Source organism: Microcaecilia unicolor, chromosome 11 (assembly GCF_901765095.1).
Source record: "Microcaecilia unicolor chromosome 11, aMicUni1.1, whole genome shotgun sequence".
In the NCBI taxonomy this organism is placed as follows: domain Eukaryota; kingdom Metazoa; phylum Chordata; class Amphibia; order Gymnophiona; family Siphonopidae; genus Microcaecilia; species Microcaecilia unicolor.
In genome coordinates, this window is record NC_044041.1 from 136587269 (window position 1) to 136615084 (window position 27816).

Sequence of the window (27816 nt, forward strand, 5' to 3'; positions counted from 1 at the left end):
GGACAATGTTGGTGCATGAAGGAAGCCCTTCCCTCATTATTCAATACCTCTCTGTGAAATAGTAGTAATAAAAAGGAAAGTGCATTTTTATAATATACCACTGCAATCCACAAAAGAAAAGGAGCACGTTCCCACATGCCACCTTTTTCTGTTAATGTAGGCACAGGAAAAAAAAAAGATTTAAAATCCTCCCAGGTTTCAACCTAATTCATGTTTAATGTGGGATATAAAAATGTCATAAATAAGTAAATAAATAGAAACTCCAAATGTTGAGCACCTGATTTTCATAACATGATGCTATATAAAGTTTGAGTTTTTATAGTCTGTTCCTTTCCCACAAGGGACTTGAATTAGCTTACAATATGAAAATAATTCATGAACAGTATCAGAAACAGATCAAATACAATCTATTTTCAGCAGAGTGACCTAATGGTTAGTGCAGCGGGCTTTGATCCTGGCAACCTGAGTTCGATTCCCACTGCAGCTCCTTGTGACCTTGGGCAAGTTACTTAACCCTCCATTGCCCCAGGTACAAAAACTTAGATTATGATCCTTCTAGGGTCAGAGGAAGTACCTGCATATAATGTGTACAGCGCTGCCTACGTCCAGTAGCACTATAGAAATGATTAATAGTAGTAGTAGTAGCAGAAAATACAGTATCCACACAGAGTTAGATTTAGCTCATGCCTTTTGGTAGCTCAGGATGAGTTACTTACAGGTAATTATAGCCTAGAAAGTCAGAGTAAGGATTTTCAAATTGTTCACACATACCCCTCATTCCTTCCAGTCTGGGAAAAGTTCTTCCAAAGCTCGTGGTTCAAGACAAGCTCCTGAGAATGTGTGTACTCCAATTTGAGCAGCTTTCTCCAGCAGACAAACTCCAACTGTTTGATGCGAACAGCTGCTGACAAACCAGTGCCGGCCGGCACCATCAGAAAAAGCAGGCTCCTTCAGCCAGTTCTGGGGGCTTTACTTCAGCCTGTCCCAAGGTGTGGGGCAGGCTGAAGAAAAGCCCCCGGGATTGACAGATGAAGCCTGCTTTTTCTGACGGTTCCTGCCGGCTGGCACTGCTTTAAAAAAAAGTTAATCGCTGCATGAAGAGGAGTTGTATTGGGTAGGGGGGCAGTGGGGAGAGATGCCTGAGTGAGCCACAGGGAAGGAGGACATCAAGAGGAGGCACGGCAGCCTAAATTTTGGGAGCCGGTTGTTAAAGTAGCTACTTTAACAAACGACTCCCAAGATTCTTAAAAATGAACAAACGGCTCTCATGAGCTGGTGCAAGCCGGCTCCAGCACACCACTGGATGTCTCTCCAAGTGGAAGCCTTAAGGAGACAGAAGAGTCAGACATTATGAAGCGCATGGTGGATGTCCTGCAGGTGGCCAGTTAAGAGCTTGAAAGAGCTTGTGCACTGGAAACAAGAGGTCAATGCCAGGGGATGCTGGTTCGATTGGTCACTGAAGTGGTTCAGTGGCAAACCAAGAGTGCACTGAGTGGGCAACAGAGATCAGAAAGGGCACACTGGATAGAAAGTGGCTTGACCAGTACTGAGAAGGAGGGCCAGTCTAGTGTCCTTGAGTTCTGGAGAACAGTTACCACAAATGCAGGTGTCCTAAGTGAGCTGTGGCAGGCCCATGAAGAAGCCACCAGGAAGCGGTTGAAGGACATTACAGTGCAGATCGCAAAGAGTGGGGACCCCATGGGTTTCAGACTGGAATTTTACCCAGAACCCATACAAGAGGTGGAGAGTTGGAGAGCCCAGCTCAACATGGAGTTCAAGCAAAGGCTATGTTGCAGGAGTATAACGGCACACTTGAGGAGTGGCTGAGAGAGGCCTGGAGGAAGAAGCAAGGGCAACTGGAAGAGGTTTAGATTGCTCACCCTGAGTTTCCATTGCCTCAGCAGCGCTGGGGATTGGAACCCTGAGAGCCAAAGACAATATGTAGACTAGCAGGGGTATTTTCGAAAGAGAAGGGCGCCCATCTTCCGACACAAATTGGGAGATGGGCGTCCTTCTCTCAGGGTCGCCCAAATCGGCATAATTGAAAGCCAATTTTAGGCGTCCTCAACTGCTTTCCGTCGCGGGGACGACCAAAGTTCCCGGGGGCGTGTTGGCAGTGTACCGAAGGTGGGACAGGGGCGTGTTTAACAGATGGGCGTTCTTGGCCGATAATGGAAAAAAGAAGGGCGTCTCTGACGAGCATTTGGCCGACTTTACTTGGTCCCTTTTTTTCAGGACCAAGTCTTGAAAAAGTGCCCGAACTGACCAGATGACCACTGGAGGGAATTGAGGATGACCTCCCCTTACTCCCCCAGTGGTCACCAACACCCTCCCACCCAAAAAAAAAAAAAATTAAAACATTTTTTTCCAGCATCTGTGCAGCCTCAAATGTCATACCCAGCTCCATGACAGCAGTATGCAGGTCCCTGGAGCAGTTTTTAGTGGATGCAGTGCACTTCAGGTAGGCGGACCCAGGCCCATCCCCCCCTACCTGTTACACTTATGGTGGTATATTTGAGCCCTCCAAAACCCACCCGAAACCCACTGTACCCACATGTAGGTGCCCCCTTCATCCCTAAGGGCTATGGTAGTGGTGTGCAGTTGTGGGGAGTGGGTTTGGAGGCTCAGCGCCCAAGTTAAGGGAGCTATACACCTGGGAGCAATTTGTGAAGTCCACTGCAGTGCCCCATAGGGTGCCCGGTTGGTGTCCTGGCATGTCAGGGGACCAGTGCACTATGAATGCAGGCTCCTCCCATGACCAAATGCCTTGGATTTGGTCGTTTTTGAGATGGGCGTCCTCGGATTCCATTATCGCCGAAAACCAAGGTCGTCCATCTCAACATTTAGGTCAACCATCTCTTAGGTCAACCTAAATGTTGAGATTTGGACGTCTTCGACCGTATTATCGAAACGAAAGATGGATGCGGAGCTACTGTTAGAAATATGCAATCTGTCCCTAAAATCGAGTGTAGTACCGGAAGACTGGAGGGTAGCCAATGTTACTCCGATTTTTAAGAAGGGTTCCAGAGGAGATCCGGGAAATTATAGACCGGTGAGTCTGACGTCGGTGCCGGGCAAGATGGTGGAGGCTATTATTAAGAATAAAATTGCAGAGCATATACAAAACATGGACTGATGAGACAAAGTCAGCACGGATTTAGTGAAGGGAAGTCTTGCCTCACCAATCTAATGCATTTTTTTGAGGGGGTAAGCAAACATGTGGACAATGGGGAGCCGGTTGATATTGTATATCTGGATTTCAGAAGGCGTTTGACAAAGTGCCGCACGAAAGACTCCTGAAGAAATTGCAGAGTCATGGAATCGGAGGTAGGGTATTATTATGGATTAAGAACTGGTTGAAAGATAGGAAGCAGAGAGTAGGATTGCGTGGCCAGTATTCTCAGTGGAGGAGGGTAGTTAGTGGGGTCCCGCAGGGGTCTGTGCTGGGTCTGTTGCTTTTTAATGTATTTATAAATGACCTAGAGATGGGAATAACTAGTGAGGTAATTAAATTCGCCGATGACACAAAATTATTCAGGGTCGTCAAGTCGCAGGAGGAATGTGAACGATTACAGGAGGACCTTGCGAGACTGGGAGAATGGGCGTGCAAGTGGCAGATGAAGTTCAATGTTGACAAGTGCAAAGTGATGCATGTGGGTAAGAGGAACCCGAATTATAGCTACGTCTTGCAAGGTTCCGCGTTAGGAGTTACGGATCAAGAAAGGGATCTGGGTGTCGTCGTCGATGATACGCTGAAACCTTCTGCTCAGTGTGCTGCTGCGGCTAGGAAAGCGAATAGAATGTTGGGTGTTATTAGGAAGGGTATGGAGTCCAGGTGTGCGGATGTTATAATGCCGTTGTATCGCTCCATGGTGCGACCGCACCTGGAGTATTGTGTTCAGTACTGGTCTCCGTATCTCAAAAAAGATATAGTAGAATTGGAAAAGGTACAGCGAAGGGCGACGAAATGATAGTGGGGATGGGATGACTTTCCTACGAAGAGAGGCTGAGAAGGCTAGGGCTTTTCAGCTTGGAGAAGAGACGGCTGAGGGGAGATATGATAGAAGTGTATAAAATAATGAGTGGAATGGATCGGGTGGATGTGAAGCGACTGTTCACGCTATCCAAAAATACTAGGACTAGGGCATGAGTTGAAGCTACAGTGTGGTAAATTTAAAACGAATTGGAGAAAATTTTTCTTCACCCAACGTGTAATTAGACTCTGGAATTCGTTGCTGGAGAACGTGGTACGGGCGGTTAGCTTGACGGAGTTTAAAAAGGGGTTAGATAGATTCCTAAAGGACAAGTCCATAGACCACTATTAAATGGACTTGGAAAAATTCCGCATTTTTAGGTATAACTTGTCTGGAATGTTTTTACGTTTGGGGAGCGTGCCAGGTGCCCTTGACCTGGATTGGCCACTGTCGGTGACAGGATGCTGGGCTAGATGGACCTTTGGTCTTTCCCAGTATGGCACTACTTATGTACTTATGTACTTATCTTGTTTCGATAATACGGGATGCCCCGCCCCTTCGCGGGGATGTCCTCAGAGATGGGCGCCCTTAGAGATGGTCATCCCTGTTCAAAAATGCCCCTCTTGGCATATCAGGTCAGGAAGGCTGTAACCTGTCTGATACTGAAGAGGATGGATGGTCTGACATAACATAAGGAGTGGAGGATTAGCCTAGTGGTTAGAGCACCACTCTTGACATCCAGAGGTGCCCAGTTCAAGTCTCATTTCTGTTCCTTGTGATCTTGGGCAAGTCACTTAACCCTCTATTGTCTCGGGTACAAATTTAGATTGTGAGCCCTCCAGGAATAGGGAAATACCCAGTGTACCTGACTGTAACTCACCTTGATCTGCTATAGAAAAAGGTGAGCAAAATCCAAATAAATAACATAACATAGACTTCCTTTGTAATTCAAGGAGGATTGTGCTAGTCCTAGATAAACTGTGCAGGACACCTACACATTGATTCTTTGAAAAATATCAAGGTGGAATTTCTGTCTCCCAACACCACATCTCTGGTGCAACTGATGGACATGGGAATCATAAATTTTCACAAAGGAATTTTGCTTGAGGCTATGGGAGAAAACACCTTGTTACTGCAGGACAGAATTTTAACAAAACTTGGAGCCTCAACTACTCAGGGGAAAGTTGTAGACTTTTTAACCAACCCCGATTGGGTTTAACTATCATAGGCTTCCTTAATTGACTGTAAAAACAGCAATGGAAAACAACTCCACTCCCAAGAAAAAGACACTGCTGAAAAAACAGTCCAACTGACAAACAGTAAGTAAGCAAAGTATTTTCTCCACACAGTCTCTCATAAATTGTCTCTATTATTCGATCACCACACTACAGTTCCAAAATACTGTGCCTCATTCAAAAACTCCACATTGGCACTTATCTGCTCAGACAAATCACTTCCACGTTGAACTCAGATGTCCAGACTTGCAAAAAAGCTTAGAAAGATGGCACAGACTTGACAATCCCCAACAAGGACTTCCTTGTTTTGCCTAGGGGCATCAGGAGAAAGAATCTGATTCCTGGGAATCATAAAAAATTTGAAGACCTTATGCCGCACTAAACTGGTAACTTACATCCTTGAAGCTATCAAAGAAAATCTGTTCACATCCTCTTCAACAGCAAAGGAGGTCAGTGCAAAGATTAATCTTTTACAAGCAGTGCAGTTTATTGCAGATAGCTGGTGAAATGTTAGCATCACAACCATTCAGCATGTTTTTGCTCACTGTGGTTTAAGCACCCTGAATCAGACACATAGGATATGGCTGAAAATAAAAATGTTATGGAAAATGTTATTGAAGCACACCACATTGAAAACTGTGAAGAGTTTTCATCCATTGACGACAATCTTCAATGTTACAATGAAAAAGAAGATTGTGAGGATGAAATCGTTGAGCAAATTTCAGCCAGACATCTGAAGACATCAGAAAATCAGGAAACTGAAGAGGATGACATAACTGAGCGTGAACAAGTGACAAACCAGGATGCCAGGAGATTTATTTCTGGATTAAAACTTTTTTTCATGCAGGAAGGCAATGAAGGCTTCTCTAAAGACCTGTGCTGATCTTGTTCAGTTGTAGATAATGAAGAGAGATCGTCAAGGTATGCTCGATCGATACCACCAACGTTAATACTGTACTGTTTTTAATGTGCAACTTTTGTTTTTCTTTTGTTCCACTTTTGTGTTCCAGAATAAATGAAATTTTTTTACTTTGGTGCTTGTACTGTACTCCCCCCCCCCCCCACGGTACCCTGACAACTTTATTTGGGGCAGTTGCTTAATTGGGACAAAGTACTGGAGTCCTGATGTGTCCCAATTAACCGGAATCTACTGTACTCTCAGTTACACACAGAACTAACAATGTTTTAGGTGTGAGGATTTACACCAGCCTTTGACATAGCATACATGCTCACAACTAAAGATTGGCACTCAAATATCGACTTGTGCTAGTATTCTATAACGGCTTCAGTGTCCAACTTTGCTGCTATAGAATACTTGCTTAGCACTCAAATTTTTTGTGCCTAACTTTTGACCCTTTTTCTTGATTCTACCCCAGTGTGTGTGCTACCCAAATTTTCTAAGAGAAATTCTGCAGGGTTTGCTTATTACCCTTCCAGCTAAACTTACTTTTCCACAGTTCATATTTTACTGTTCCCACCATAAATACAGGAGCCTTTTTCATCCTATAGTTTTGACTTTGATATATTTCCTTTGATATGTCCTTCTAGGTGAAAGGTTGCCCAAACCAGACAAGGGAAAGATGCGTTTCCACAAAATTGCCAATGTGAATAAGGCCCTGGACTTTATTGCTGGCAAGGGGGTGAAGTTGGTGTCCATTGGTGCTGAGGGTAAGTCTGTTTAATGTGGGTAAGACCATATCTGAATGTTTTTGCTAGCAAGGGGCAAAGCAGATACATCAGAGTTTACAGGGCAGTGGTTCCCAATCTTGGTATGAATAAAAATAAGGACTGTATCAAGCTATAGTTGTCTAATGTGTGACTTCCCATGGGTGCCCCCTGCCCCACACACTTTACTAATGCTACCATTTTCTTTAATACTGGAACTGGAGGGGTTGCTTGCAGGCTAGGTGCCTGGACAGACCTTCCTGCTTGGGCCTGAGAGCTCTGTTGTAGTTCTACCAGCTTCTGCAACTGTTGTTGTTGCTGCTGTTGATATTGCTCAAATTACACCTGAATAAACTGTTGCTGTTGGCCCTCCACCAAGGCCTAGAGTAGCCTCTCTGTGTTTCTGCTGTAGCAGCCTCGGCCAGAAAAACGTACTTTGGGGGGAAAATAAAATAAAACCTGCCTGTCCGGCACTAACTATATGCCCCCCTAACTAAGGCAGGGCTAACCCCTTTTGCCCGATGTACAGATGTGGTATCTTCAATAGGCCCAGCTCCCTGGGGTCAAGGATCTGGCTTCCTTGAGCAGGACAAGCTCAGATCCCACTTCTGACACCACATGTGATACTGCGAGCGAGGGTTGAGGGTGGGCCTGCACAATAACACAACTGGACTAAGATGTAAAACTGAAAATAAGTGCTTTATTTACAGAAAACCTGAGGCTTGTTGTATCACAGGGCCAGGAACACAAGGTGAAAAGTCTCGTTGGTTTAACGAATACAGTCTTAATCAGGTCTGTGGCTGACAGGTTCTAACCACAGTCTGAGGCTGTTGGTTGCCATGCCCCAAACACAGTCAGTAATTTCTTCTCTTTCTCTGAGTTCCAGGTCTGGTTCACAAGTCTAAAATCAAAAGTGACTTACCTCAGCCAAGTCATGGTCACTAGACATGTCTGGCCCTTTTATATTCTCTTTCCTGTACCTTTGGCTCTACCTCTCCCGTCTAACTTCCTCCCTGGTGGGACGAATGGGTTTAAGGTGATTCAGGCTATCTGAGGGACTATCCTTAAGGGTGAGAGGCAGTATTCTGTATACCCCCTTACACAGTCCCTGCTTGTCAAAGCTAATAATCTATTCAAGACAGACAATCAAGGGATTAGGAAGTTTCATTTATTATGGTTGAAACACCCAGAGTTAGGATGGTTGCAGGCCCTGGTGTTTTTACATACCTAAATCTCTTAATTTCAAGCTGTTTTGCTGGTTGAATTGATTGACAGCCCAAGTCTTTGAACATCTACTAGCAACAAGAGATAAGCATAGAGGATCCTTAGAGGCAAAAAGATGAGGAGAGGGCCAAAAGCTGGGTGCTATGGCACTGTGCATGAAGTGGTATTGGCACATGAGGTGGGTCTAAATGGTTCTTACCTTCCATCATAATCTACGGTACTGATAGGGTTGGGAGGAACAGTATTTCAAACAACCTGCTCTGCACTTTCTCAAGTAAGCTAGAAAGCATTGACAATGTGAGATTTGACTTGTAATGCAATTGCAGACTGAGATACTGAGGTGTAAAATGTTTGACGTGACCTTAGAGGTGCGAGGCATTAGCACTATGAGATATTCAAGATGCAAGCTGCTTACAGTGTGGTATTTGCAGTCTATCAAATGTGACATGTACTCTCCCTGCAGAAATTGTTGATGGAAATCTGAAGATGACACTGGGTATGATTTGGACGATTATTCTGCGTTTTGCCATTCAAGACATTTCTGTGGAAGGTATGTACCAGAGGACATTTAAGCCCACAGTCTGTGCAAGGGGCTCTCTGGGATTATTGGGGGGGGGGGGGGGGAATGCTGGGTCAGAGGTATCAGTAGTGTAGCCCTGGGTTCTGGTGATCACCTAGGCAGCTGCCTAGTACATGCCATGAATGGTGAGCTCTAGGTACACAAACAAACTGATTGATTGTTTGGACCAAGACCAGGTCTGAAATGCTTCAAGAGACTGAATAACTAGGTTAGAGTTTTGCATAAATCCACTCAATAACTCAGCTGACTTCGGATATGTTGTTCTGAAACCAAACGTTTGCTTGATACTTTTAAAGTCCTTTGCAAAAACAATGGCAGAGACAACAAGAAACTGTAAATATCTATACACCAAGTTTATCAAATATTTATCAAATATCTATACACCAAGGCCCGGATGCACTAAACCTAACGAGCCAGCAATGTGGTTTTTATAACAGTTCTAACCGGTTTAGCGAGCAACAAGTACAACGAGACATGCACAAAAGGGTTCTCCAAGCTCTTTTCCTATCATGGTAGCAGCTAACAAAAACGGAGTGGAAAGCTATTATAATGAGCTAATTACTATACAAATGTGCATGCAAAGTGATGCTCAGTGGTTTTCTGAACATTGCACAGAAGCAAACCCTACCTTTTTAGCGCTGAAATTTTAACAGGAGGTCTGAAAAACACGGTCCTAACAGTTCTTGCTAGTACTCCACAGCTGCAGGGTCCTCTTGTGCAGAAGACGTGAGAGCAAAGCACTATATAACTCCCTAGCAGATGTTGGCAAAGGCTGCAGCCTGCAACACATTATTGTAAGAGCCCAGCGATCTGTGCCTACAGCACACCTTAAGAACCAAGGGGAGGAGCATAGGCGCCCGGTATAAGAGGCTTGGGGAGGCTAAGCCTCCCCTGCTGCAGCAGGATGGATCAGCTGTGGAGTTCCGCTGCTCTGGGGGGGGGGGGGGGGTTAAATTGTTGATTTACCTCCATCCTCACAGCAGGAGCTGTCTCTAGCCTTGTGTAACCAGTTGTAGAAATTGGTTTATGGTTTAATTTGTTTACCTTACTGCTGGGAGAGCAGGGGGATTGGCTAGAGGTGTCCTGGGTTGCCATGGAGATATTTAACGAGGGTGACTTCCTGACCTGCACATGAGCAGTTCATACCAAAGAGACTTGCACTGACACCTGAGGACAGATAGCAGCAGAATCGGATACTGGACCAGCATGATCAGAAAAAGTCACCAGACAACAAAGGTAGAAAAAATCATTTTATTTTCATTATAGTGTTTGGAATATGTCTACTTTGAGAATCAGGTGCTCAACAAGTTTATATTTATTTACTTATTTATGGCATTTTATCCCACATTAAACATGAATTAGGGTGTTTTGTGGCTCTACATGAGAATTGTGATGATATGATCCCTTGTTTCATATTGTTGACGGTCTGCATTTTCCGTATGGGTGATATATTGGTGTATTAGGTTCTGCCCAGTGTAATATTTATGGTACAGTAAGGTTCTGAGTGTGTTTTTGCACAAAGTTGTGCATAGTGTTTTGAAGTTGAGCGATTGTGGTTAGAATATGCTTTGAGCAACCACTTTATTCTTTGACATATGATACATATCTAATATCTAAATTTAATAAAAGGTATTAATTGTGACTTTTATTTATTTTTTCTGTGTGTTATTAGACAATTATTGATTTAAGCTCCATCCCTGACCCCACCCATATCCCCGCCCCCCTTAGGCTCCCCAAACAGTTGGGCCACTGACCGCCTATGGGTGCTTCAGTGCCCCTCAGAAGAGAATCACCAACAACCACTACTTTTCACTTCTTATTGGCCACCGATCCAGCGGCTTTGGGATTATTGATCATTGTCTCCTCTTGTTCTTGAGATGTTTTCAGTTCTTCTGCCTCCAGAGCTGCAAACCGATTCTTCAGTACAACAGAATTTGGAGTTGGGGGGATTGATTTTGCAGGATCTGGTGACTTATGTCCAGCTGTCCTCTTTCTGCACAAGATCTTCTCTCCCTTTGCTGGAGTTCCCCAATTTTTCACAATGCATCTCTGGGATGAATTTCCAGTTGTCACAGATGCTTCTTATTTTTGCCACTTCCTCTCTTAGTCCTTGTACTTCTTTCATGAGGGATTCAATGTGCATACATTTATTACATGAAACCAGAATCTTGCCTTGGACCAAGTCTTCAGTCTAGACAGAGGCAATAGCTGTAATGGGAGCTGCAGCTTTAGGGGCACAGTGTTGCTTTGCCATATTTCAAGTGTAGGAGCTTTTTGTGCCTGTGGATCAAAGAAAATGAAAGGGCTACCAAGTCAAACTCTTTTTTTTACACCTATGACAGTGTCCTCATAGCTAACTTGCCACGTTTGCTATTCAAATGCTAGTACTGACTATAAATTGGCACCTGCATAATTTCTGGGTCCACAGATGACTTGGACATTCGAAGCCAGAACTGGTAGTGGGCTGAATATTGGGGAATATAAATATTTTTAAATGAGTTGGTCCTTATTATACAGAAATTTTATGAAATTGCTTTAATATACGAGATCAAAATAAGGAACAAATCAACTTATTTCAAATTAGTTTCCTCAAGCTCAAACAACATTTACACTTTGGGTGCTAAAATACCATCAGGGGCATTTTTGAAAGAGAAGGACGCCCATCTTCCGACACAAATCGGGAGATGGGCGTCCTTCTCTCAGGGTCGCCCAAATCGGCATAATCGAAAGCCGATTTTGGGCGTCCTCAACTGCAGTCCGTCGCAGGGACGACCAAAGTTCATGGGGCATGTCGGAGGCATTGCGAAGGCGGGACTGGGGCGTGCTTAAGAGAATGGGCATCCTCGGCCAATAATGGAAAAAAGAAGGGTGTCCCTGACGATCATTTGGTTGACTTTACTTGGTCCATTTTGTTTCACGACCAAGTCTCAAAAAGGTGCCCAAACTGACCAGATGACCACCGGAGGGAATCGGGGATGACCTCCCCTTACTCCCCCAGTGGTCACCAACCCCCTCCCACCCTAAAAAAACATAAAATTTTTTTGCCAGCCTCTATGCCAGCCTCAAATGTCATACCCAGCTCCATGACAGCAGTATGCAGATCCCTGGAGCAGTTTTAGTGGGCGCAGTGCACCTCAGGCAGGTGGACCCAGGCCCATCCCCCCTACCTGTTACACTTGTGCTGGTAAATATGAGCCCTTCAAAACCCACCCGAAACCCACTGTACCCACATATAGGTGCCCCCCTTCACCCATAAGGGCTATGGTAGTGGTGTACAGTTGTGGGGAGTGGGTTTTGGGGGGGCTCAGCACCCAAGGTAAGGGAGCTATGCACCTGGGAGCAATTTGTGAAGTCCACTGCAGTGCCCCCTAGGGTGCCTGGTTGGTGTCCTGGCATGTGAGGGGGACCAGCGCACTATGAATGCTGGCTACTACTACTACTATTTAGCATTTCTATAGCGCTGAAAGGCATACGCAGCGCTGCACAAACATAAAAGAAAGACAGTCCCTGCTCAAAGAGCTTACAATCTAATAGACAAAAAATAAAGTAAGCAAATCAAATCAATTAATGTGTACAGGAAGGAGGGTAGGTGGAGGTGAGTGGTTACAAGTGGTTATGAGTCAAAAGCAATGTTAAAGAGGTGGGCTTTCAGTCTAGATTTAAAGGTGGCCAAGGAATGGGGCAAGACGTAGGGGCAGTAGTGGAGAAGGGAACAGATAAGAAGGATTTATCCATGGAGTGGAGTGCATGGGAAGGGGTGTAGGGAAGGACGAGTGTGGAGAGATACTGGGGAGCAACAGAGTGAGTACATTTATAGGTTAGTAGAAGAAGTTTGAACAGGATGCGAAAACGGATAGAGAGCCAGTGAAGCGACTTGAGGAGAGCGGTAGTATGAGTAAAGCGACCCTGGCGGAAGACGAGACGGGCCGCAGAGTTTTGAACCGATTGGAGAGGGGAGAGGTGACTAAGTGGGAGGCCAGCAAGAAGCAGATTGCAGTAGTCTAAACGAGAGGTGACAAGGGTGTGGATGAGGGTTTTGGTAGAGTGCTCGGAAAGAAAGGGGCGGATTTTACGGATGTTGTAAAGAAAGAAACTACAGGTCTTGGCGATCTGCTGGATATGAGCAGAGAAGGAGAGAGAAGAGTCAAAGATGACCCCAAGGTTTCGAGCTGAGGAGACAGGGAGAATGAGAGAGCCATCAACAGAAATAGAAAACGGGGGGAGCGGGGAGGTGGGTTTGGGGGGAAAAATGAGAAGCTCGGTTTTGGTCATGTTTAATTTCAGGTGGCGTTGAGACATCCAGACAGCAATGTCAGACAAGCACGCTGAAACTTTGGTTTGGATGCAAGGTGAGATATCAGGGGTAGAAAGGTAGATTTGGGAGTCATCAGCATAGAGATGGTAGGAAAAGCCATGGGATGAGATTAATGAACCAAGGGAAGAAGTGTGGATAAAAAAGAGGAGGGGACCAAGAACAGAACCCTGAGGTACGCCGACAGGCAGAGGGATTGAAGTAGAAGAGGATCCACCAGAGTGAACACTAAAGGTGCGGAGGGAGAGGTAGAAAGAGAACCAGGAAAGGACAGAGCCCTGGAATCCAAGTGAGGACAGGGTATCGAGGAGTATGCTGTGATCGACAGTGTCAAAAGCAGCGGAAAGATCAAGAAGAATGAGGATGGAATAGAGACCTCTGGATTTAACCAGTAATAGGTCATTGGAGACTTTAGTAAGCGCAGTTTCGGTTGAGTGGAGAGGGCGAAAACCAGATTGTAGTGGGTCAAGAATAGCATGTGAGGAGAGAAAATCAAGGCAGCGGTGGTGAACAGCACGCTCAAGTAATTTGGAGAGAAAAGGGAGGAGGGAGATGGGTCGGTAATTAGAGGGACAAGTAGGGTCGAGTGAAGGCTTCTTAAGGAGAGGTGTGACCACAGCATGTTTAAAGGCAGTAGGGACAGTTGCAGTGGAAAGTGAGAGGTTGAGAATCTGACAGATAAAAGGAATAAGAGCAGGTGAGATGGCATTAAGAAGGTGGGTGGGAATGGGATCAGAGGAACAGGTGGTACATTTTGAGAACGAAAGGAGAAGTGTAGTTTCCTCTATAGTAACTTCAGGAAAGGAGGAAAAGGAATGAGGGGAAGGAGAGAGAGAGGAATGGACTAGTGGAGGGAGAGGTGGCAAGATAGAGAATTCAAGGTTTATCTTTTGAACCTTGTCGTGAAAGAATTCAGCAAGGGTCTGAGGAGATAATGAAGGGGGAGTTCGGGGAGGGGGCACCTTGAGGAGAGAGTTCAATGTGGTGAAGAGAAGTCGAGGGTTAGAGCCAAGAGAGTTGGTCCTCCCACGACCAAATGGCTTGGATTTGGTCGTTTCTGAGATGGGCGTCTTCGGTTTCCATTATCGACAAAAACCGGGGACGACCATCTCTAAGGTCGACCTAAATGTTGAGATTTGGACGTCCCTGACTGTATTATCGAAATGAAAGATGGACATCCATCTTGTTTCGATAATAGTGGTTTCCCTACCCCTTTGCCAGGACGTCCTTAGAGATGGGCGCCCTTAGAGATGGTCATCCCCGTTCGATTATGCCCCTCCATATGTAATTACTATAGAGGCAATTCTATTACAGGGCATTAACATTTAGGTGCCATATTCGGGTGGGCAGTGAGCCTATTTTATAAGAGCACACGTGTAAGTGTTCTTATAAAATACTAGCATAAATTGGCCTTGTGTGCCTAAATGTAGGCATATACATTTAAGCCAGGTCTGGGGCTACGGGCTTTCTCTTATAAATATAAATGACTCCAGCATGTAAAACAGTTTTTCATACACTCAAGTAGGCACTTATAAAATTGCCTTGGCATACGTACACATAAAAAGTAAAACCATGCAGGTCAATATTCAGCCACTGTGGTCAGCAGTTTTTAAAATGTCAGCTGCACTAGTCAAAACACACCCAGATATTTAGCACCACTTTCCAGACAGTGGCCGGCACTAAATATCAGGATAAGGTAGATAGTGCCGGAACTTGTCCAGATAGTGGTAATATTCAGTGTACTATTTGGATAACTTAGGACAGCATTCTATCTGTCCTAAGTTATCTGGATAGCCAACTGAGGGTTCCTTTCATGAAGCTGTGGCAAAGAGGGGCCTGCGCTACCAATCCAACATAAATGCCTGATCTTTGCAACACAACAAAACTAAAGAACGTAATGGACATAACACAGCTCTTTCATTGTACGATTCCCTAGTGTGGCTGTGGCACATTAACTTTATCTTAGCACATGATCACTTTGTATTTGTTTACACCGGAGTCTGTAATGCCTCTCCGGTTCTATGTAAGCCACATTGAGCCTACAATTAGGTGGGAAAATGTGGGATATAAATGTAACAAATAAATAAAATAAAATTGGTGTGTGTTTCTGACGTGCTCCAAGGCCCCCTTATACTGCAGTGGGTAAAAGGCAGATCTTTAGTTTTTTTTTTCAAGAAATGACCATGCAGCAAGTGAAACACTTGCCACGTGGCTATTTTGGGAGTGAGCATTTACTGCCACCCACTGAGGTGGCGGTAAGGACTCCCGCGCCAACCCGGCAGTGCATGGCACTGCCCAATTACTTCCGGGTAAACACCAGTGCTACAAAAATTGAAATATTTTTGCAGCACTGGAAATGGCACACAGTGGGGGAGGGAACTACCGCCGAACTACTGTGGTAGCCCGGCGGTACTGCCCTTTGTAAAAGGGCCTCTCAATATTGCCACTATCTGAATAAGTTCCAGGAGTGGCCATGCTTCGCCCTGGCACTATCTGCTTAGCGTAGAGGTGGTGTGTAAGGATATTCAGAGGCACTATCTGGATAGCCTGATCAGCAACACTTATCCAGATAGTAGGTGTTGTTATTCAGTTAAATGCTTTTGAACATTAAGCCAATGGTGCCTATATTTATGTAATATACCTAATAAGTGATGGCAGATAAAGACCAGCATGGGTTAGGACTATAACTGGGCTACGGTTGTAACTGCTGCTCCAGGCGGGTTCGTCTACCATGTCTTACTTTTACATTTACTTTACACTGGGCTTATAACCTGCAAAGAAATAAGCATGAACCAGATGTTCAAATGATACATCAGCCACATTAACAACAACATAGGAATCAATACAAATCTGAATTATGTATTAAAATATTTCTCAAATAAGCAAATTCCTAATATGTAAATAATTACTTATCTTTTGAAAGTCTAATGGTAATGAATTCCAAAATGATACTGACTTACAAGACATAGAAGTGGTCAACAATCTCTTAAATCTAACATTGCGTACTGACGGATAGTACAATAAACAGTGTTCCTTTAAATGATCAGATTTATAACTAGTAGAAATATTAACCAATTTCACAAGATAGTACAGAGCTTCTCCATGCAAAATTCAAAAAACTATAGTCTCTAATTTAAACTGGACCTGCAATTCCACCATCAGCCAATGCAAATCGGACAAGAAAGATTATATTGAATCAAATTTCATTAAAGAAAAAAATTAACCTGGCTGCGGTGTTTTGAACAGTGTGTAAACTTTGCAAAGAAGTGGAGGAGTGGCCCAGTGGTTAGAGCACAGGTCTTGCAATCCAGAGGTAGCGGGTTCAAATCCAGCTGCTGCTTCTTGTGATCTTGGGCAAGTCACTTAACTCTCCATTACCTCAGGTACAAACTTAGATTGTGAGCCCTCCTGGGACAGAGAAATATCCAGTGTACCTGAATGTACCTCACCTTGAGCTACTACTGAAAAAGGTGTGAGCAAAATCTAAATAAATAAAGAAGCTTTAGTGCAACCTGAACAAACACTGTTACAATAGTCAATTCTAGAAAGAATTAAAGACTGGACCACTAATCTAAAGCTGGAAGTATTGAAGTATTTTTTAATGTAATGCAACATTAAGCATGGTAAGCATACTGTCTAGCTCCACACCAAGCACCCTGGTTGACTTATCAAAATGAAAATAATTCCCAATATTGAACTGCAAACAACTGAAAAGGGTGATCAACAGATCCCAACCAAATCTTATTTTGTTTTCTCCTTATTTAGTTTAAGCCTATGAATCATAATCCAGTTTTCTATTATAGTAAAACAATTTGTTGTACCAGCAAGCATTTCAGACCAATCGGAGAAAACAGGAGAAAGAATCAAAATATTGTCTGTATAAATAAAAAAAAGATAGGTTAACTTGTTCCAAAAGAACTCCCAATTATTGTAATAAAACATTAAATAAAGTAGATGAGAAACCCTATGGAACACCGCAGGGCGATCTCCAATAAGTTGATATTCCCTCATTCCACTTCACTGAATAGGACCTGCTGGCAAGAAACCTTTAAAACCACTTTAAAACTGATCAACCAAATCAAAAGCACATGAAAGGTTGAATTGGACCAAGATAGCACATTTTGCGTGGCTCAACAAGGTTTTACCTAAAGGAACAATTGAACCTACAACAGTCTCTGTACTATATTGCTTTAGAAATCCAGACTAGGAAAAATCTAAGATACTAGGAGGCATATTTTCAAAGCACTTTGGGAGGCTAAGTTCCATAGGTTTCTATGGAACTTTGGGAGGCTAATTGCTTTGAAAATGAGCCTCCAAATATGTCTGAAGTTGCTGAATGGCAAGACCCTCCATTAACATTGTTATGAGTGGTATGGAAACAACAGGTATATAATTATTAGCCTCCTTTAAGTTTCCATTTGGGTTCTTAGGAATTGGAGTGAGGGCTTTGTCAGATGGAAAATCGCCCTCCTGAAACTGAATATTAATCCTCTTCATTAATGAATGTAAGTATAGTGGAGATGTCATTAGATATGCAGGACAAACATCCACACTACATGAAGATTTAGCATATTTCTGTAATACTTTCTTGGTGTCTTCAATTGTGATTTAATCAAATTTCAACCATACCCTTGTCTGCTGAAATGGCAGCATTAGGTGAAACTATATCCATGATAAAATCATTATGCATTGGTAACTGTACCCTTATTTTCTCAACTTTGCTTTTAAAATATTGAGCTAGTTCCTTAACAGTTGGTACTTGCTGTCTACTAGACTAAACTAAATCTTCTTTAGTAAAGGAATCAACCAAATTAAACAACTTTTTAATATCAACATTGTCTTTGCCTACTAACTTTGATTAAAACTCTTATTTCTTTCCAGATATTGTCCTCTTATAAACACAAACTGCAGCAGGCCAATTATGTTTATTTACCTCTGTAGGAAATTTCTGTCATAACCTTTTTTGCCTACTCTCCCTTTTTAAAGAGAGTAATTCCTAATCAAACCATTTGTTGGATTGTCTGATTAGTTTAACCTTCGTAATAGTAGGGGCTATATTGTCCAAAATAGCTCTGCTTACAACATTCCAATTAGAAATAAAATCTTCTCATAAACCTGAATAGTGAATTAGAACCTCAACCACTCTATGCCAGAAATTAGAATGCTCTGTTTTACCCCTTAAAACCCTAACTTGCTTATTCTTATTATTTTCTGGCTGAACTTTTTCTCCAGCAAAACACAAAATCAATGAGAAAATGGTTAGACTAAGACACTGGTGTACATGAATTGAATTCTAAAGAACAATAATTATTTGAACTATTGGACAGTGCGAGTAAATCCAATTGGTAACCTTTCTCATGAGTTTAAGCCTAGGCCAGGAAAAACTAGAAAAATCTAAGAATTCCATAACATCCCCTACTTTACATTATCATCAAGATGTAAATTGATATGACCAATCAATAGAACATGATCGTTTCATATTAATTGCTTTGCAATCAGCTCATAAAACGAATCTCTACAATCATTCCATTTGCCAGGTGGGCAATAGAACAAAACACAGTTAAGTGAACCCATGAAAACATCATCTCTAATTTCACCTGACATTGGCTCTAAAGAGGGAGAACTAATTGTATCTAACAATTTTATATTGAAGAAAGATTTATATAACATTGCCAACCCGCCTCCCTTCCTATCCATCCTTGGCAAATGAGCAATTTTATAACCTGGGCAGTCTAGGGTCTTCCTTCATCATGTTTCTGTTAAAAAAAAAAAAATCATAATTGTTTATCCCATCAGGGGGAGGAATGCTGGCTTCAGCCTAACCCCTGGTAAGCCTTTCCTCAGCTGAGAGGTGCCCAGCTCTACCACCGGCTGCCTTTCAGGTGCTGTGGAGGACTTGCAGCTTATCTGCATATCCTTTCAGCCTTCTCTGGGGTGACTCCCAGGTCCGCTCCGATCCACTCAGGGCCTCCACTGTAGGTGCTGCACGCCTACATTTTTCTCTTTACATCTATTTTTCTCCCAGTTACTACTTATGGCTCCAGTACACGTTTTCTTCTTGGCACTGTCCCTTCCTAATTTGTTTCTCCATTTTAAACCACTGTACACTGCAGGAACACATTGTCCACCATCTGTATTCATCATCTCACCATCTCTTTTTTCCTCTTCCTTTTTCTCAGCTCTCAACCTTAAACATTTCCTTCCTTCTGTTCATCCATCTCCTTTCTATCTGAGTACATCTCGCCTTCGTCGTTCTCGTCGTACCTCTCCTACTCTTCTCCGTACTCTCTTACTCCTTCTCCTGCTCTCCGCTGGGGACATTAATCCCAATCCTGGTCCTCCACATCAGCCCTCATCCTATTTCTGCAGGTCATACTGTGATATCTCCAATCTAATTTCTGTTCCTCTCCTCCCCCCTCCTTCCCTGCCTTTCTCTTGCACTCTGTAGAATGCCCGCTCTGTCTGTAACAAACTGTCCTACATCCATGACCTCTTTGTCTCTCGTACTCTCCATCTGCTTGCCCTAACTGAAACTTGGCTTTGCCCTGAAGACTCTGCTTCAATTGCGTCCCTATGCCATGGAGGTTATCTTTTCTCCCATACTCCTCGCCCAGTTGGCCACGGAGGTGGTGTTGGGCTACTACTTTCACCCTCTTGTAGATTTCAACCTCTTCTTCTACCTCAGTCTCACTGTTTTTCTTCCTTCGAAGTCCACTCCATCCATCTATTTGCTCCTCTGCCTCTCCGAGTAGCAGTCATTTATTGACACCCTGATAAGTCCCTTTCTTCCTTTCTCACTGACTTTGATGCTTGGCTTTCCTTCTTTCTTGAACCTTCATCTCCTTCCCTCATTCTTGGGGATTTTAACATTCATGCTAATGATCCCTCTGAAAGAGGATGTTAAAGCAAGAAATTGTGAAGCATAGTCAATCTTCAACTGTGCTCCACTGCCCCCACTCACCAGAACGGCCACTGTCTTGATCTTATCCTCTCCTCAAACTGCTTACTCTCCAGTTTCTGTGCCTCAGCTCTTCCCCTCTCTGACCATCATCTGATAACTTTCACACTTAAACACCCTCCTCCCCAGTCCCGTCCAATCTTAACCAATACATTACGAATCTTCAGGCTATTGATCCTTCTACTCTGCCTCCAATGTTTCAAATCTCTTCTCTACCACTATGCTATCCAAGGCTGTCAATGAGGCTGTCTCTTCCTATAATACCATTCTCTCCTCTGCTCTGGATACCCTCGCTCCTCTCATTTCCCGTTCTGTAAAACATACCAAACCCCAACCTTGGCTGACCTCTAGAATCCGCTACCTACGTTCTTGTGCCCGCTCTGCCGAACACCTTTGGCTGAAATCCCGTACCCATGCTGACTTCATACATTTCAAATTCTTGCTGACTTCCTTCCAGTCTGCTCTTTTACTTGCCAAACAAGACTATTACATCCAGTTGACTAATTCTCTTGGCTCAAACCCTCGTTGTCTCTTTGCCACACTGAACTCTCTCTTCAGAGTGCCTTCACCTCCAACCCCTCCCCCCCCTTCACTTTCCCCCCAGACTCTGGCTGAGTTCTTTCATGATAAGGTTCACAAGATTAAACATGAATTCCATATCATCATGCTGATCAATCCATAGACTGGTGGGTTGTGTCCATCTACCAGCAGGTGGAGATAGAGAGCAATCCTTTTGCCTCCCTATATGTGGTCATGTGCTGCCGGAAACTCCTCAGTATGTTCTCTATCTCAGCAGGTGGTGGTCACACACAGCAGCAGCTCTGGCTAGGTCTCCAAGCCTAATTTTTAGGTTTTGTTGAGTACCTGGGGTTGAGGGCTCTTCCTGAGCAAGTGCAAACCTGGTGGTGCCAGGTCCCTCCTTTTCTCCCCCCTCCCGCTGGCTCCGTTGAAAAAAAAAAAAATTTTTGGACGTCCTTAAGGGCATTTATTTCAACGTTTATTTAAACGTTTATTGCAGCTACTCACTGGGACACCAGTTCGTTACAGCTCGGAGCGAGAAGCAGGTAATTTTTACTTTTTTATAGCGGGCAGGGGGTTCCCCGATCGATCTCCACGTGGCCTATGGCGTTGGAGGGCGAGGGCGCGAGGAATCGCTCCCCGGACCGCGTGTGCGCTTCTAGCGGGGATGCGGGGGTCTTAAAGTCTGTTTCGCCCTTGTTGGGTGTCAGTTTGGAGGCCGGACAGTGTCCGGGTTCTTCCTCCGGTGCGGCGGTTTTTCCCGCCATAAACGCCCATCCCCCGCTGCTCGCCTCCGCCATCTTGGCCGGCCACTCTGCTCGGACGGCTTCTTCTTGGGCCGCCCTTGAGCTGGGAGACGTTAATGCCATGGCCGCCCTTGATTTGGGCGACGGCAAAAAAGCGGCTAAAGTTAAGCGCCGTTCTTCCCGCGCGGCTCCTTCGCGGAGTGTCGCGCCGGACGCCATCTTGGATGGGCAGCATGTTTCTCCCCCGCTCTTGCGAGCGCCGGTTGAGGGTCCGTCTAGGGCTGTGGCCCAGGCTGCTGAAGTGCACAGTTTGAGGGGTTTCTCCCCCGAGTTTATTTTGCTGCTGCATCAGGCCTTCCTTATGCAAAACGCTGCCCCTGCTCCCTTGTCCGATAAAGGGGTTGAGGCCCCCGGAAGTAAATGCCCTCGGGTGGATTCCCAGGCCTTAGAGGACTCTGTCTCCTCTGATGTAGATGAGGGCAGCGTATCTGAGTTTTCCCAACGGTCCTTTGGGGATTCCTTGGAGGAGACGGATTCCCGCTCAGATGGAGCGGATGACCCCTCTGCAGCGCGGATCTTTCGCTCAGAGGATTTGCCCAACCTGTTAGTGCAGGCCATGAGCATTTTGAAGATTTCCTCTCCAGAGGACGTCTCTCCCTCAGCACCTGTTGGCTCCGCCATTACGCTGGGGACGAAGCGCCCGCCTAGAACCTTCCACGTGCATGATGCCATGCACACCTTAATTTCGGCTCAATGAGATGTCCTGGAAGCGAGCCTCAAAGTGGCTAGGGCTATGTCCCGCCTCTATCCTTTGCCTGAAAGTGAACGGGAGGCTTTTCTTTGGCCTACCGTGGATTCTTTAATCACTGCGGTGACTAAGAAAACGGCGTTGCCGGTGGAAGGTGGCATGGCCCTAAAGGACGCCCAAGACAGAAGATTGGAGGAGGCCTTAAGGTCGTCCTTCGAGGCGGCTGCCTTAAGTTTGCAGGCCTCAGTTTGCGGCTCCTATGTGGCCAGGGCGTGCCTGACGATTGTGCAGCGGGCTTCCCCCTTGGATCCTTCCTTGAGGGCTGATTGGCTGGCCCTGGAATCGGGCTTGGCTTATTTGGCAGACTTACTGTATGATGTCTTGAGAGCCTCGGCTAAAGGTATGGCTCAGACAGTCTCTGCGCGGCGGTGGCTTTGGCTGAAGCATTGGTCTGCTGACCACGCCTCTAAGTCCCGCCTGGCTAAGTTGCCTTTTAAAGGCAAGCTGCTCTTTGGGGTCGAGCTGGACAAAATTGTGACCGATCTCGGCACGTCTAAGGGCAAGAGGTTACCAGAGGTCAGGGCTCGGGCCAGTGCTCGCCCCGGTAACTCCAGAGGACAGTTTCAGGAAGCCCGTCGGTACCGCCCGGGCAAGTCGGGCTCCTCTGCTCCCTCTTCCTTCAAGAGGAACTTCTCCCCCAAGCAGCATTCCTTTCGCAGAGACCGCCGTCCCGGAGGTGTGCCCTCCGGTCCTCCCCCAGGGTCTCGTACCCAATGACGGGGTCCTGGTCCATGGCCCAGTGCAGATTGGAGGACGCCGGTCCTCGTTTCTGGGCGAGTGGACCAGGGTAACTTCAGATGCTTGGGTGCTGGAAGTCATCAGAGATGGCTACAAGCTAGAGTTCTGCCGACCCTTAAGAGACGGGTTTGTACTCTCTCCCTGCAAGTCTCCGGTCAAAGCTGTGGCAGTGCAGCAGACCTTGGACAATCTGATCCGCCTGGGTGCGGTCGTTCCGGTGCCAGAAAATCAGCTTGGCAAGGGGCGTTACTCCATTTACTTTGTGGTACCAAAGAAAGGAGGTTCTGTACGGCCTATCCTCGACCTCAAAGGGGTCAATCGGGCCTTGAAAGTTCGGCACTTTCACATGGAGACTCTCCGCTCTGTTATAGCGGCAGTGAAGGCAGGGGAGTTCCTGGCATCCTTGGACATCAAGGAAGCGTACTTGCATATTCCCATCTGGCCTCCTCATCAACGCTTTCTGCGTTTTGCAGTCCTGGGCCGACACTTCCAGTTCAGAGCCCTCCCGTTCGGGTTGGCTACTGCTCCGCGGACCTTCTCCAAAGTAATGGTGGTCATCGCGGCCTTCCTGCGAAAGGAAGGAGTACAAGTCCATCCTTATCTGGACGACTGGTTGATCCGAGCCCCCTCTTATGCAGAGTGCGGCAAAGCTGTGGACCGGGTGATTGCTCTTTTGAGCTCCCTGGGGTGGATCATCAACTGGGAGAAAAGCCAGCTGCGCCCGACTCAGTCCCTGGAGTATCTGGGAGTTCGATTCGACACCCAACTGGGCAGAGTGTTCCTGCCGGACAATCGGATTCTCAAACTTCAGGCTCAGGTGGACCAGTTCCTAGTAGCCTCTCCACTTCGGGCTTGGGACTATGTGCAGCTGTTGGGCTCTATGACGGCCACGATGGAAGTAGTGCCCTGGGCCAGGGCTCATATGAGACCACTACAACACTCTCTGCTGCAGCGCTGGACTCCGGTGTCGGAGGATTATGCTGTGCGCCTTCCCTTGGACCCAGCAGTGTGCAAGGCGCTGAGCTGGTGGCTGAAGACAGACAAGTTGTCTGCAGGGATGCCTCTTGTGACCCCAGAGTGGATTGTCGTCACGACGGACGCCTCTTTGACGGGCTGGGGAGCCCACTGCTTGGGAAGGACAGCGCAGGGGCTCGGGTCTCCTGCAGAGGCAAAGTGGTCTATCAACCTCCTGGAACTCAGAGCCATTCGGTTGGCGCTTTTGGAGTTCCTCCCGGTACTGGCGTTGAAGCCAGTACGGGTCCTGTCGGACAATGCCACGGCTGTGGCCTATGTCAACCGCCAGGGAGGTACCAAGAGTGCCCCTCTAGCCAAGGAGGCCATGAATCTATGCCAGTGGGCGGAAGCGAACCTGGAACAGCTGTCAGCGGCCCACATTGAATGTCAAGGCGGACTTTCTCAGTCGCCATACCTTGGATCCCGGAGAGTGGCAGTTATTGGCTCAGGCGTTCTTGGACATCACGAAGCGCTGGGGCCAGCCGAGCCTAGATCTGATGGCGTCATCGGCCAATTGCCAAGTGCCGCGCTTTTTCAGCAGAGGACGGGACCCTCGATCCCTGGGAGTAGATGCTCTTCTCCAACAGTGGCCGACAGAGGAACTTCTCTATGTGTTCCCGCCCTGGCCCATGTTGGGCAGGGTGCTAGACCGGGTGGCAAAGCATCCGGGCCGGATAATCCTGGTGGGTCCAGACTGGCCCAGACGTCCCTGGTATGCGGACTTGATCAGGCTCTCAGTGGACGACCCTCTGCGGCTGCCAGTGGAGCAGGGCCTGTTGCATCAGGGTCCCGTGGTGATGGAGGATCCCTCCCCCTTTGGTCTTACGGCCTGGCTATTGAGCGGCAGCGTCTGAGGAAGAAAGGCTTCTCAGACAAGGTCATCGCCACTATGCTGAGAGCGAGGAAGCGCTCTACTTCTACTGCGTACGCCAGGGTTTGGCGTACCTTTGCAGCGTGGTGTGAAGCAGGCTCACTTTCTCCCTTCACTGCTCCAATTTCTTCAGTGTTGGCGTTCCTGCAAGAAGGTCTGGAGAAAGGCCTGTCGCTCAGTTCCCTTAAAGTCCAGGTAGCGGCTCTGGCTTGCTTCAGGGGCCACCTGAAGGGTGCTTCCCTGGCTTCGCAGCCAGATGTGGTGCGTTTTCTCAAGGGAGTTAATCACCTGCGCCCTCCTCTGCACTTAGTGGTGCCTGCGTGGAATCTCAACCTGGTGCTAAGAGTCTTGCAGAAGCCGCCTTTTGAACCCTTGTCGAGGGCATCTCTGAAAGATCTGACGTTGAAAGCAGTCTTTTTGGTGGCTATCACTTCAGCCAGAAGAGTTTCCGAGCTCCAGGCACTCTCTTGTCGAGAGCCTTTTCTGCAGTTCACTGAGGCAGGAGTGACTATTCGCACAGTGCCTTCCTTCCTGCCCAAGATTGTTTCTCGCTTCCATGTGAATCAGCAGCTCTGTCTCCCTTCCTTTCGTAGGGAGGACTACCCAGAGGAATACTCTGCTCTCAAATATCTGGATTTGAGACGAGTCATCATCAGATACTTGGAAGTGACCAATGATTTCCGGAAGTCGGATCATCTGTTTGTCCTGTTTGCAGGTCCTCTTAAGGGTCTGCAGGCTGCTAAGCCTACAGTGGCAAGATGGGTCAAGGAAGCCATTGCAGCGGCTTATGTGGCCGTGGGGAAGGTGCCGCCTATCCAGCTGAAGGCTCACTCCACTAGAGCTCAGGCGGCCTCGATGGCAGAGGCCGGGTCCGTCTCCTTGGAAGAGATATGCAAGGCGGCAACTTGGGCATCGGCCCATACCTTCTCCAGCCATTACCGCTTGACTGTGGCTGCTCGGGCGGAGGCCCGGTTTGGAGCTTCAGTGTTGTGGTCAGGGATTTCAATGTCCCGACCTGGGTGAGTACTGCTTCGGTACATCCCACCAGTCTATGGATTGATCAGCATGATGATATGGAAGGTAAAATTATGTATCATACCTGATAATTTTCTTTCCATTAATCATAGCTGATCAATCCATAGCCCCTCCCAGATATCTGTACTGTTTATATTCTGGTTGCATTTCAGGTTCAAGTTTAGTCTTCAGTTCCTGTTCAGGAGGACTTCGTGTTCAAGTTTTTTCAATTGGATTCTTCAATAGTTGAGACGAGTTTGTGTTACAGTGAGCTGCTGCATTCCTCTCCCCTCCGTTTTATGGGGTTGGATTGAGACATAAATTCTGCCGGCGCTCCCTCCCACTTCGTGCAGCTGTAGGGCAGCTTTGTACCCCTCCCGCTTCGGCGGTGTTAGGGTCAGTCAGCTCCTCCCGCGGTTGCGGTTGCAGGATAAGCCAGATCCCCCCGCATCGGCAGGGTGGTGTCCCTCCCCCGCTCCGCGGGGATGAGCTGGACGGATTCCCCTCCCCCACTTGTGTGGGGATGAGCTGGGTTAATTCCCCTCCCCCATTTTGGCGGTGGTGAGCTGGGCAGAGTGTCCTTTTGTGGGTGTAATTCTCTAAGTGCTGAGTCCTACGGATGGAGCTTGGATATCGACATACTGAGGAGTTTCCGGCAGCACATGACCATATATAGGGAGGCAAAAGGATTGCTCTCTATCTCCACCTGCTGGTAGATGGACACAACTCACCAGTCTATGGATTGATCAGCTATGATTAATGGAAAGAAAATTATCAGGTATGATACATAATTTTACCTTCTCAACCAGGTCACCTCCACCTCGCCTTCCCTTAGTCCCTTCTCTCAATCCTCCAACCCTTGCCTCCTTTTCTGAAATCACTGAAGAGGAAACTACACATCTTCTTTCCTCCTCGAAACTAACTACCTGTTCCTCTGATCCTATTCCCACCCGTCTACTTAACACCATCTCTCCTACTGTCATCCCGTTTATCTGTCATATCCTCAATCTTTCACTGTCCACTGCGACTGTTCCTGATGCCTTCAAACATGCCGTAGTCACACCACTCCTTAAAAAAAACCCCTTCATTGGACCCTACTTGTCCTTCCAACTATCGCCCCATCTCCCTTTCCTATCCAAGATACTTGAACGTGCCATTCACTGCCATTGCCTTGACTTTCTTTCATCTCAAGCTATTCTTGATCCACTTCAATCTGGCTTTCGCCCCTTCATTCAACTGAAACAACACTTGCTAAAGTCTCCCATGATCTGTTCCTAGCCAGATCCAAAGGTCTCTATTCTATCCTCATCCTTCTCAATCTATCTGCTGCTTTTGACACTGTTAATCACAGCCTACTCCTTGATACGCTGTCCTCACTTGGATTTCAGGGCTCTGTTCTTTCCTGGTTTTCTTCTTATCTCTCCCAGCGTACCTTTAGTGTATACTCTAGTGGATCCTCTTCTATCCCACTGTCAGTTGGTGTACCTCAGGGATCTGTCCTGGGACCTCTTCTCTTCTCCATCTATACTTCTTCCCTTGGTACTCTGATCTCATCCCATGGTTTTCAGTATCATCTTTACGCTGATGACTCCCAGATCTACCTCTCCACACCAGAAATCTCAGCCGAAACCCAGGCCAAAGTATCAGCCTGCCTGTCTGACATTTCTGCCTGGATGTCTCAGCACCATCTAAAACTAAACATGACCAAGACTGAGCTTCTTATCTTTCCCCCTAAACCAACCTCTCCTCCTCCCCCATTCTCTATTTCTGTGGATAACACTCTCATCCTTCCTGTCTCATCAGCTCGTAACCTTGGGGGTCATCTTCGACTCCTCCCTCTCCTTCTCTGCACATATTCAACAGACTGCTAAAACCTGTCATTTCTTTCTCTATAATATCATCAAAATTCGCCCTTTCCTTTCTGAGCACACTACCAGAACCCTCATCTACACTCTCATCACCTCTCGCTTAGACTATTGCAACTTGCTTCTCACAGGTCTCCCACTTAGCCATCTCTCTCCTCTTCAATCTGTTCAAAATTCTGCTGCATGACTAATATTCCGCCAGGGTCGTTATGTTCATATTAGCCCTCTCCTCAAGTCACTTCACTGGCTTCCTATCCGTTTCCGCATACAGTTCAAACTCCTCTTATTGACCT

At 46.3% G+C, this 27816-nt stretch overlaps 1 protein-coding gene across 1 annotated transcript in view; it reads left to right on the forward strand.

Annotated features, from left to right (window-relative positions):
* The window catches only part of ACTN3 (actinin alpha 3), a 368054-nt gene that overhangs the window by 100658 nt on the left and 239580 nt on the right, over positions 1–27816 (forward strand). Inside the window, exons 3-4 of the mRNA XM_030217755.1 lie at positions 6758–6877; positions 8562–8648. Coding sequence (XP_030073615.1) covers positions 6758–6877; positions 8562–8648 — 207 coding nt within the window. The remainder of the gene's footprint in view (positions 1–6757; positions 6878–8561; positions 8649–27816) is intronic.